Source organism: Sciurus carolinensis, chromosome 18 (assembly GCF_902686445.1).
Source record: "Sciurus carolinensis chromosome 18, mSciCar1.2, whole genome shotgun sequence".
Classification (NCBI taxonomy): Eukaryota; Metazoa; Chordata; class Mammalia; order Rodentia; family Sciuridae; genus Sciurus; species Sciurus carolinensis.
Window position 1 is genome coordinate 30,723,111 of NC_062230.1, and position 12,361 is coordinate 30,735,471.

The following is a 12,361-nucleotide window of genomic DNA, read 5'->3' on the forward strand; positions in this document are numbered from 1 at the left end:
CTCAGAGAGGTACCAAAAAGTATTAAAACACCAAACAGCTTTTAAAAATGGAAATTCATGTTAACGTCTCTTCTTCCTCTGCAATAATACTAGCAATGATTTAAAAGCTTAAATATACCACCAGCATCCTCTGGAGTTGCTCTGCCTGCCAGCTTACCCATCCTCAGTATGGGCACAGGCAAAGAGCTGCAGCTCCTGGGGGTGTTGTTCCCACCTGCTCTGTCTTCCCCTGCCTTTGAGAAGTGGTATTCCACTTATAGTACCTGAGTTTTCACCAAATGACCCATTCTTTTGGTTTATCTTTCATTCCCAGTGCTGTCCATCTGAATGAATGTTATTACTGATGTGTGAAGAGGGATCTGTTATGTGTATAAAATGTCAACACGAAACTCAAGGTCCCTGGGTATGTACTGTTTTAGTAAAGGTCCCAGTGTTTTATATTCACTTTCCTTTATGAGGGGTTAACCTGGGAAAAGCTAATTACCTAAATGGTTGCCTTATTTCACAGGGCTACTCGCCATAGAATTACTTTGGCCACATTCAGGCATAAAGAAAACTTCGTTTATCTTTAACATCTTCCACATTTACTCTAGTGGTGGGAATATCTTGCCACTCCACTATTATTAATAACATAAATATTTATGAAAAAAATGAGGGAAGACCCTGGAATCATTGCTTAAAATTTATTTTCCTTAAAAAGTTAATTTGTAAACAGCTGTATGATATAATCCTCCCACTCACTAATGACAACTTAAAATACCTCCATTTCTCCCCAACAGAAAAGAACATCATTCTATTAAATGATATTCAAAGGTTCAAGAATAACAATCAAATGCAATAACCAAAAAAACTGAATTTGATTATTTAATAATACCTAAATGGTACTTAGCAGTGATTAATTTTTAAGCCACATTTACATTTTGATATGATTTAAATATGACATTAAGATGATATAAAATTAAACAACATAAATTTAAAAAATCATTAAAGGTAAGAAAGTTGTGTTTTTTTTATGTTAATCCATGAGAATATACTCACATAACCGTCAAAAACTAGATTTTTCTTTTAACATTTTTATTCATTTGTTTTTTTAATTAACAAAATGGTATGTATTTATAATGTACAACATGATGATTTGAATTATGCAAAGACTATGGGGTGGTTAAAATTGAGTTAACAACATATCCATTACCTTACGTACTTTTCATTTATTTTGAGGTGAGGACACTTAAAAAAATCTACCCCTCCAGCAATTTTCAAGAATACAGTACACTAACCATGCTATATGTCACTAGTTCTATGTCACTAGATCCCTTAAATTGATTCTTCCTGTCTAACTGATCAACACATCCCTAAAAAACTAGATTTCTGATAGCTGTACAAAGACTGCTTTTACATCTTGCAATGTATATACATGTAAGGCTAACTTGTTATAAGCCTAAAATTACAATATATGCCTGAATATAAGGTAAGTCTTATAATTTCTTGAAGTCATTTCTTAGAGAAGGGAATTCTCTCCTCCGCGAGTTCTTATACAGTATTCCATTTTGAAAAGTTCTTTCATTTGCTTACTACTGAACAAAGTAGTATTCTTGGGGAAAAAACTAGTTTAAAAAGCAACTGCATTCGAAGACAGCTTTAGGTTTATAGAAATATTAATGAGAATCAGAAAAAGGAAAAAATCAATACCTTAACTATTCCTGTTATAACCTTAAAATTAAAAACATTGTACATTGTTACAAAGAAGCCTTTAAAACTGTTTTTTGTTTGTTTGTTTTTTTAAGTACTCGAATATTCTTTCAGAAAGGACACATGTGATAGTACTTAATTCTGTGAACTAACTGGAAAGGCAAAGGAAGGACTGGGAGGGCAACCTCATTTTCTTTAGGGTCCCATAAAATTTTAAACCATGGGAATGTATTACCTATAAAAATAAAAGCACAAAACACAAAAGGTTAAATTCTAAAACAGAAACACCACCCCCATAAAACGTTGCAATAAATGACAAATCAAACATAAGTGATTATGTTGTAGAGATGATGAATGTGTAACTATAAGACAACTTTAAAAAGTCTTAGTATGCATGCTGTACCTCAAACAAGAGAGACAAAATGAAGACATGTACTGGAAACTAGAGCTAGATAGATGATAGATGAGCTATCTGATGATAAAACACACTGAAAACAAAGATTCAGTACAGGGTTTGGGCAGGATGGTTGTATCAACCATGAGAGTAGAAAAAGCAATCCTTCTATATTATTGCATTGCTTCATAAAATAAAATTTTACCTTTTCATATACTGTCTTAAGAGTTTATAAGGGAGACTAAACTATATTTGGGCTCAGTACACACTGAGGCATCTATATTAACTTCTGAAAGAGAACATGGTGAATAACCATAAAATGTAAACTTTCCTCATACATTCCCTCCCCTGCTATAGATGACCAGTTTTGTGAACAGCTTACATTCTAATTTTTTTTGGCGGGGTAGTGTATTAGGAATTGAACCCAGAGGAGTTTAATCACCGAGTCACATCCCCAGTCCATGTACACACACACACACACACACACACACACACACACACACACATGTGCGCGCACACACACATACATATATATTTTTTAGAGACAGGGTCTCACTAAGTTGCTGATCCTCCTGCATTAGACTCCCAAGCCACTAGGATTACAGGCATGGGTCACTGCACCTGACTACATTCTAATTTTATATCAGTACAACTCCTATTTTGTCTTAGGGTAATGATTTGCACATCATATTCTTCCAAGTGTAGTGTGCAAAAATGTGATCGTCTCTCACTGTTTCAGATAAAGTAAGGTTCCTAATGACAGTGTTCCAAAGCCATCACCATAAATCACAGCATCCAGTGGCTTTGGCAGCAATTTGGCCAAGATGATGCCAACCAAAACAGCCAAAGGCTGTGCCTCATTTCTGAATGAGATTCAGAAACAAAGTAAAACAGCTGATTTGAAGGGAGAACAAATTCACATCAAAGACCTGTACTAAGGAACTAAACACAGTAATAGATGCCCTTTATCCACTTTCCTAAGTAAAGTAAGACAGGAAACCACTCAGGACACAGAAAAGTAACCAACCAGGTACATAAGGAAGCATTCTGAAGAAAGAGTTTTATTTTTCCAGCTTTTATACTAAAATTAAAAATATGTATTTGTAAAGGCAAGACTGATCAGAACTGTGGAAAGTATAGTGAACCCACTTGAAATGCTTAATTCTGCCTTTAAAAATATGCATGCTTACTGTGTTTATAAATAGTAATATTGCTTTTTATTTATACTTTATTAACAGTAAAAGTATATCATTTATCTTCATTTATTTATGTTAAAATTTGACAGATTTGTTTTCTGGAGACTCTGGGATGACTCTGATCAATAAAAATTTGCAAAAAAGGTAAGGAATTAATGGAAAACACTTGTTTTGTATATAATGATGAGTTAGCTAAAGACAGAATCTTGGTCACATCCTATACCCATTAATATAAAAATACTCACATATGAAATTCTTGCCTTAGTCATCACTGAGTGTAAATCTCACCACTGCCAAAGGATGCAGAGATAGGAAAGGGGGAGAATGGGCTCAGAGCCACATGCTGCTTCCCTGGCACCAGCATAGGGAGGCACTCTCCAATGACATTCCAGCACAAAATCTGCTGGAACCTATGTGAAATGGGTCAAAGCTAAAACTGATTTCTAGAGGTAATATTGCTACCAAAGATACTGGGGAAATAATGAAGATCTGGAAGAAAGGTGAAATACTGCCCGTTATTCAAAACCATCTTGTGTCTCTATGACACAGTCCTCCGTGACAGACTGCTGAACTGAACTGACAAAAGCTTTACTGGAAAGGAATAAACTGGGCTCACCAAGAGGATGACTCTTCAAACAAAGTTCCCACTGCACATGCTAATGAACTCACCATTCTTCCTTTCGTTCAGAGGCGGTAAGTGCTGACTGGACTGCAAGGAGAGTTCCTGGAATTCGTGAGCCACGGCCTCACTTTGAGGACTTGGAGCAAGATGGGCTAGAGGTCCCAACTCGTCCTCGGTGTCTAAGGCCCCCGCGTGATCCATTGTGTTCCAGCCACTGGCAACAGGGAATACAAGACACCTCTTAACGTGGCCTGTTGAAGAGACTACCAAATAAATAAGGTGTAAATACATGGTACACTTGTTTTTCTCCAACTTGCACAAAAGTATTAATATAGGATCCCTGGGTACTAGTCTGGTTTTATTGCTGTGTGGTCATTACCAATTCATTTAACCCTCTCTGGACCTCAGGCTCCTTGTCCAACACACAGGAATAATCTACTTTCCATCCATAAAAGCACCTACATGGTAAAGAAAAGTTAAAAGCTTTTTTGTAGACTTCTTTTGTAGCAAGGACTAAAGAAAGCTATTGCTACTGATGTTATTACTTAAAGATTTCAATGCATGCTAAAATGAGAAGAAAGTAAACTAATGCCAATGAAAATAAATCAGCAGCCTGGCTTGAAAATACATGTTAACTCCTACACATCAAACAACTTTAGTGAACATTCACAATAACCAGCAATGTTTCAGATGAAAACTCCTCTGCCAGCCTGGGTCTCAGTGTGAAACCAGAAGGAAACAGAACTTTCGGCTAACCCACAATGGACATATTGTTCATGACAAAGACACAAACCTTTATTTTAAATCACAAAGATTTGAGATTATTTGTTACTAAAGCACACCCTGGACAATGCTGACACAGAAATGGATAATAGTAGTACAAATGACACAACAAAAACCGTTACTGGAAGCTATAAGGATGATTGTCTATGTTATTCAGTGGCAATGCATTTGGAAGACTGTTGTTGACTTATTTATTAGCACTTCATACACAGATTGCCATTTATTTACTCACTGATGAACATCTGAGCTGTTCCTAGTTTTTAACTATTACAAATAAGCATTCTATGAAAACTCCTGCACAGGTATTTTTTATAGTTACGCACTTTTATTTTTCTTCAGTAAATGCCTATGAGTGGGATGACTGTAGCTATATATTGAAATTTTTAAGAAATTCACAAAATTTTCTGAAGTCGTTGGACCATTTTGCATTCTTACTGGCAGAGTGCAAGAATCCAGTTGTTCCACATCCTTGCCAATCCTTCATTTGGTCATTCTTTTTCCTTTTGGTCATTTAGTGAGCACATGGTATTTCAATGCGGTTTTAATTTGTATTTCCCTAGTGACTAATGCTGTTTTAATGAACTTCTTTGCCATTCCTTTATTTATTTGGTAAGTATCTGATATGTTTTTGTTCATTTTTAATATTAGTTTTCTTGTTATAATTGAATTTGAAGAGTTTTTCACATATTCTAGACACAGTTCTTTATCAGATATGTGATTTGTGACTTTTTTCCCCAAAGGCTTACATTTTCATGCTCTTAACAGTGTTTTGTGTAGATATTTTGATTGGATAAAGTCAAATTTATCAACATTTTTTAATGAAACACATTTTTGTAGTTGTTAATAAATCTTTGATTAGCCCAAGGTCACAAAGATTATCTCCAATGTTTTCTTCTAGATATAGATTTATGTTTTACATTTAAATCTATAGTCCATTTTGAGTTAATTTTTACATATACAGTGAGATATGAATCAGAGTTCTTTCAGGGGGGCATATGGATGTCTGAACAGCACCACCTGTCAAAAGATTACCTTTTTCTACTAAATTTCCTTTGCACCTTGGTTGAAAGGCAATTAACCATGTATATGTGAATCTTATTTTGTGACTTTTTTATTTAGTTTCAAAAAGGTTAAAAAAAAAAAAAAAAGGAGTGAGGGCCTCAACTCCTTTTGTGTGATCCCTAAACTATTGACATGTTCAGGGTAGACTCCATGAAGCCTGGCTAAGGCAAAAAGAACTTAACTAAGATTTCAGGGACTGCCCACCACAGGAGAGACAGGGTCTGCAAAAGTGAGTTCAGCAAAGTTAAAACAAAACAATGCTCTTAAGAGGGAGCCTAATAAAATCTGGAGTTGCTACAACTGTCAACCAGAATTTCATATCCAATGAAAATACCCTTTAACCATGAAGGCAAACACGTCACCAATGAATACATACTATAAGGAAGGTGAAAAGAAACTATTCGAGATGAAGAAAAGTGACACCAGATAAAATTTAGATTTCAGGAATGAAAAGCATCAGAAATGGTAGACATATAAATAAAACAAAGACTAACTTTTTTTCTTAATTTCTTTAATCTTACCATATTCAATGCAAAAAGTATAATGCTTTGTTGTGGAGTTTGTAATACATGAAGATATCACTCAAATAACTATGGTAGAAAGGATGAGAGGGCAAATATATTTAATATTTTGCATTTCTACATATTATAAAGTAGCATAACTTTAGAAAGACTTGAGAAATGAAGGTTGTACATAATTCTTAAAAAACCATTTGAAAAGATACAAATATCTTTAGCTAATATACCAGTCAGGGAATTAAAATAACATTCTAAAAACTCTCAATTGTAACCACCACCAAAGCAAACTGAAAATAAAACTAAAATGGGACAAACAAAATAATTGGCTTCAATCCTACCTTAACAATAATTACATTAAACATTAATGGGCAAACCATTCCAACCAAAAGATAAGAGACTAACAGAACAGATTTTATAGAAAGTCTCAAAGTATATGTTTATAAGTGATATACTTTAAAAAAGAAGATACAAATGGGGATGCGGAAAATGGCTATAAGAAGACAGGTCATATAAGCAAGAAGCCAAGAAAGTTGTAATGACTATCAGACACAAGTCTCATAATTCTCTTATAATGGCAATATCTGTTGACACCAAAATTATTTCTTAGATACAAATACCATAATGCTCTTATAATGGCAAAATGTACAAACTTTGAACATTAGTACTAATGATTTGGAAGATCATTTAGTCACAGATTTTAAAATATTTTCATGGAAGAATTATCTGTTCTTAATATTGAAGAATTTTTTTCAACCTATTATACCTTGACACTGTGTTCACCTTAAACTCCTACACATTCCTCCAAATTAAGAAAATTATAAGTTAAGCAACTCTCAACAAAATCTTGCAAAGGGAAAAGAATAAATTTTCAAAAAATTTTAACTTAATATTCATGAACATTTTTGATGGAGTACAGACTACATATTCTGAAAATTTGTAAGCTGTCATCTTAAAGTCTACTTAACTTCTTGATAATTTTCCTTTGAAAATGAAATCCAACATCAAATATAAAAAGCACTCTCTGTCTAATAGTAGGAAATTGAGATGTTAAACAGCATCAGAATGGATCCTTTCACAGGGTCATAATTTAGTCAGGAAAGTAGATTTAAATGGACAAACAGTGATAAAATGATAATTTGTCTAGAACTGACAGAATGAATGGAGAGTTAATACATTCAAATCTCAATAACATAACTGCATTTCAAAATGAACTAAATCCAACATTTATCTGGCACTAAGTAAAAGCACAGTACAATACTACTAATAAGATTAACCTGGAATACAATTTCTGTTCTCAAGAAAGGAACCACTGGGCTGGGGTACAGTTTAGTGGTAGAGACCCATCTAGCATATGTGAGGCCCTGGGTTCAATCCTCAGCAGTACAAAAAAAACCCAAAAAAACTAAAAAACCTTCACACAAAGCCACTTCATTGTTAGACACTCCTGTAGTGATAGGAAAAAATACAGAAAAAAAAGACAGTACACTTTCATTGTTTTCATCTATTCAGTCACTCAATTCTTTTTATCTAAATGGAGTCAGATAACACTAATGAGATCATATTTTTTAAAATGTTGGGCTATTAGAATAAGGTGAGTCCTAAATCAGCAACAACATTTGTCTTGAACTGTGTGAATCCAAAGTCAACATTCTTTCCATTGTACCTTATTGCTTGTAGTGACTAATTTATATGACATACTAGTAAATAATATGGTAAAAAAATCACTGCTATATACAAGAAATGCTAAATAATGAAGAAGTTCACAGGATATCAATAGTGAACTTCAAAATTTAATACATAATCAATCAAATGAAGAGAGGTAGTGTGGAAAGCCATCCTTATTTAGCAGAATCAGACTAGGTTGAGCCATGGGATGCAGAGGCCTGGCTTCCAGGAATCAATAGCCACAGAATTCTGTCCCAGATTACCAGGAAACACATGATGCTGTGTGGGAGTGGTTCCCTGTCTCCTTCTGGAATATTCCCCCTCAGAGAATGGCTTCCCTAACTCCACCCTATCCTATCCATCACAGAAGAAGCTCCTCCTGGTCTTGGCCCCTTTACCTGTGTGTCTGTCTATAAATAAAAGAGAGTTGGGTGACTCCATGTTATTGTTAGAGGCCAGAGCTGGTATGGCCAGACCCGTCACATCCCCTCTCATTTTAAAAAGAGTATTGGCTCTTGTGTGTTTATTGAGTAGATAAGTTTATGGGTAATTGATTGATAAACAGTCAACACCATCCTCCGGCAGTTAACCCTTTTCTCATCCGCATGGGACATGGCTGAGAGACCCCCCACAAGGTATATTATCCATATACACTTAAAGTTTTAGCAATAACAGAGCTGTTGCCCCTACCCTTTAAAGCTCCCCTGAATTACAAATGTTAGGGAAATACAAACAACATGAAACAGATTTGGATAAAGAAGTTCAAAGACAAAGTTAACCACATACACAAAACAAATCTGTGATCCAAATAAACAAAGGTAAATTAATGATGTCAACGCAGGGTTATTTCACATTATCTGTTCTTCCCCCCAAAACTCCTGGTGGCAATTTATTAGATATCTAACTATAAAATCATGTCAACAGTATGTATGAAAATATTTTCTTAGCAATACTGCAATTTCATGTATTATTCTCTTTTAAATGAAAATTTTTAAGTGTATCGAGAATTCATTATTGAATCTGTTTATATATTTATATGAATAAAATTTACCTCCCAATTTTATAATTGGGGGGGGAAATCACAGAAAGGAACACTTTGTTCAGACTGTTTACCCTAACAAATAAAATAAAATCAGGTAACTGGTTTAAAGCTACACGTTTCTACACAAACATTTTATCACCTGGGCATACAACTTTATTAAAACTCTTATGAAAAGTGTTTTCCTTCTTCAATTTTTTTCCCATTTTAACTCCTGGCTTGATTACTTGCATTCTCTTACTTAAAAGACTGCAGATTCATAGAATAACAGGATATTTTTAGCTGAAAGTTTTCTTAGAACCGATATTCAGTAGAAGTGCTTCTGAACTCTCCTCACAATATGATACTTCAGAAGTTTGAAAACAAAACAAAACAAAAATCCCAGAAAGGAGAGAAGAGGGAGAGAAGGATCTCCAGAGAGTCTGCTACATCTGGTCTGGGATAGAGGGACTATAATTTGTAGCTAGTTTTGACAATCATTGCCCAGAGTAGTTAGAGGTGAGAAATTATTAAAGCATATAAAGAGTAGAATATAAGTAGATATAAACTTATCTGGGAACCTAGAGAATTAAATGTGCAGTTGTATTAATGTAGTTAGGAAAGTCATAAGGATGAGAGGAAGTCTGCAGGTATGGAAATTTTCTCTTCAGTATAAGTAAGAGGCACAAACATAAGAGGTCTGATGGGGCCAGGTGGGGAGGCTGGCAGGGAGTGGTAGAAACAAGGCCAGTGAGGTCCAGTAAGACAAAATGGAGCAGCGTGTGCACTCTCAGAGTGTGACACGAGTAGGAGTTTTAAAAGATAATTCTGGCAGAGACCAGTGACTAAGTCTCAGGTCAAAATGCTAAAACTAAGAGAGGAGGAGATGCAGAAAAGCAAATAAATTCAAATACTATTTAAGAGGCGAAGTTTCAAAGCTTGATGACTAACCCATTTGAAAGGTAAAGGAGATTAAAGAACAGAGAGTGGATGAGATTTCCGATGGGCAGCTGGAATGGCTGGTGGCATCACTGCACCAAGGCAAGAAGAGGAGTGGTGGGCAGAGTGATCACTTTGAGAAACCGAAGACCTCCAATGCAGAAACTGGGGGCGGGGGGGGGGGGATACCTAGAGTGACAGCTGTTCCACTTCAGGCAGATCACTTACCTCTTAGGATCCAGTTTTCTAACTTCAAAAAATTGGAAAGACAACAAAAAGAAGGAAAGGGAAGAGTATTTACTGTATTTCTATTCTGCTCAACATTGTATTTGATATAGGCTTTCCCTAATTTTGCCCTGGTGACTTTTCTATGGGATCATTATTCCCATTTTATAGATGAGAAAATCAAGGCTTAGAAAGATTAAATAAATTTGAGACATTAGTACCAAAGCCAGGTTTCCACCTTCAGGACCCGTATTCCTTCCACATAACAAAACATGGATATACCAAAATGCAAATGAACTGGAGCAAAGCATGGGGAAAGATAGAGGTTCCTGGGGAAGGAGGTGAAGGTGAGGGGGATTAAGCTGTGAAAAGATCAATTTGTGCAAACCTTTAATACACGGATTGAAGGTTCACACTATCAGGCACTGCACTGAGCTCTGGGGTTCCAATGACGAAACCACCACAAGCCCTGTGTTAAGGAGTCAAGACCTCATTAAACAGGCAGCTATGTCCCACCAGTGCTGAGCAGAAGCGTCGTGGCAGATGAAGGAAATGCTCTTCTGTTGTTCCATTCTGGCAAAACGCTGAAACTGTGACAATCACACTTGAGGTGGGAAGAAAATGAAATCTGCAGTGATGACGTACTTCGTATAAACGGGATGTCTTTTTGACAGTAGGTTACAATTCTTTCAAATAAACAAATTCTAAGTAGTGTATTTATTTGTTAACAGTTGAATTTTATATGTAACCATTAAATGCACGGCAAAAATGTGCTGTAAATATACCAAAAGCTGACAATACACTGTATAGGAAAGTTACAGTCTTCCTGTGCTCCAAGTGGCTGCTGTTCCAAGAACTGGAGCAAAGAATGGGGAATATGAGGATTGATTTTTTAAACTTGTTTACTGAAGAATAAGTTTCAAATAAACATAAACATGGCGCAAACTGCATACTTATCCTCCCAAATGATGCACTCTTAATAAGTACTATAATAACCTAAGTACTTTTGAAATATTCATTATGATCCATCCATAAAGATTTGAATTAGCAAAAGTTTAAAACTTTTAAATTACTATATAAAAAGACAAAGATTTAAAATGTTATTTGTTCTCTAAGATAAATGACCAAATCCCATGATTTTTTACCTTAAACAACTGTGTTTTCCAAATTTATTCATAAAGAATGAGTCTCAGAGAATAAGAATTGATTAGAGGATTATTTTTAGATGGAATAATCTCCAGAAATATTGGGTTAAAAACAAACTCTAATTTTGTTAAACCATAATTAGAATTTGATTTACATACTCAGAAGTAAATATTTGTAAACAGATTAAACAAATATTTTATTGAACAGATAAAAAATACATTTTATTCCTATTTCCAAGTTCTTTCAGGCAGGGGGAAAGGAAGAAGGAAAGAAGAGAAAAAAAGAGAAAGAGAAAAGTGAAATGGAAATTAAAAAGAGGGAAGTTTTTCCTTTTTGTTTTCTAGCTTTCTACTCTTCTTGATATTAGCAATCAAAAGAATTTACTTTTTTACATCTAAAATACAAAAACTAATGTAGACTGCCTAATATATCTGTCCAAGAGACTGTAACTAGTTAAGTACCAGGACTGGAACCACATATCTCCTACTTTGCAATTCAGTTCTTTAGCACTTATTTAACAAGGGGAGGACCCCTTGTCTGATGCAACCATACCAGTTAATTGGTTGTTAAACTGAAAATCTGAGTTTAAAAAAGTAATTAAAAACAATATACCTAGATCTTAAAACACTTGCTTTTAAATTGGAGTGCACAAATGTTGATTCCTCTGCCAGTCTTCAAATATTGGGTCAAAAAGGCTCTTGTCTTTTTGTGGTAGCACTAGCTCTCTGGCATAAATCATTAATGTCTATGATTTCCAGTTTTTGTTTTTTGTAAAGTGGAACAAAAACGGGAAGGACTTTTAGTACAGAACACACCTACATTTTTACAAATTTTAACCCATTCTTTCCTCACCTGCACCTGGTTTGAAAGTATTATTTAAGCAACATGGCTTTTTAGTTCCAAACATTTAAGCTTTTTGCACTTGTATCTCATCAGTTTATATAGTATTTAAACTATTACAACTGGCATAAACAGATATAGGAACAAACAGCTGATTTTTGGCTAGCATATGACGCCACTAGTGAGAAGAGAAAACCTATCCAGATTTTGGCATTACCTTCTGGCTATAACCTTTATGTCCTAGGACAAGGGAAATGGAGGAGG

General features: G+C 34.9%; 1 protein-coding gene across 6 annotated transcripts in view; it reads right to left on the reverse strand.

Moving 5' to 3' along the window:
• Mrtfb (myocardin related transcription factor B) overlaps positions 1-12,361 on the reverse strand; it is a 184,923-nt gene that overhangs the window by 119,914 nt on the left and 52,648 nt on the right. For 5 of the 6 annotated variants that reach the window (XM_047532982.1, XM_047532976.1, XM_047532977.1 and 2 more), the window contains exon 3: positions 3,949-4,164. In XM_047532982.1, coding sequence (XP_047388938.1) covers positions 3,949-4,102 — 154 coding nt within the window. In that variant the 5' untranslated portion in view covers positions 4,103-4,164. The remainder of the gene's footprint in view (positions 1-3,948; positions 4,165-12,361) is intronic. The other variant, XM_047532980.1, reaches the window with a different exon arrangement.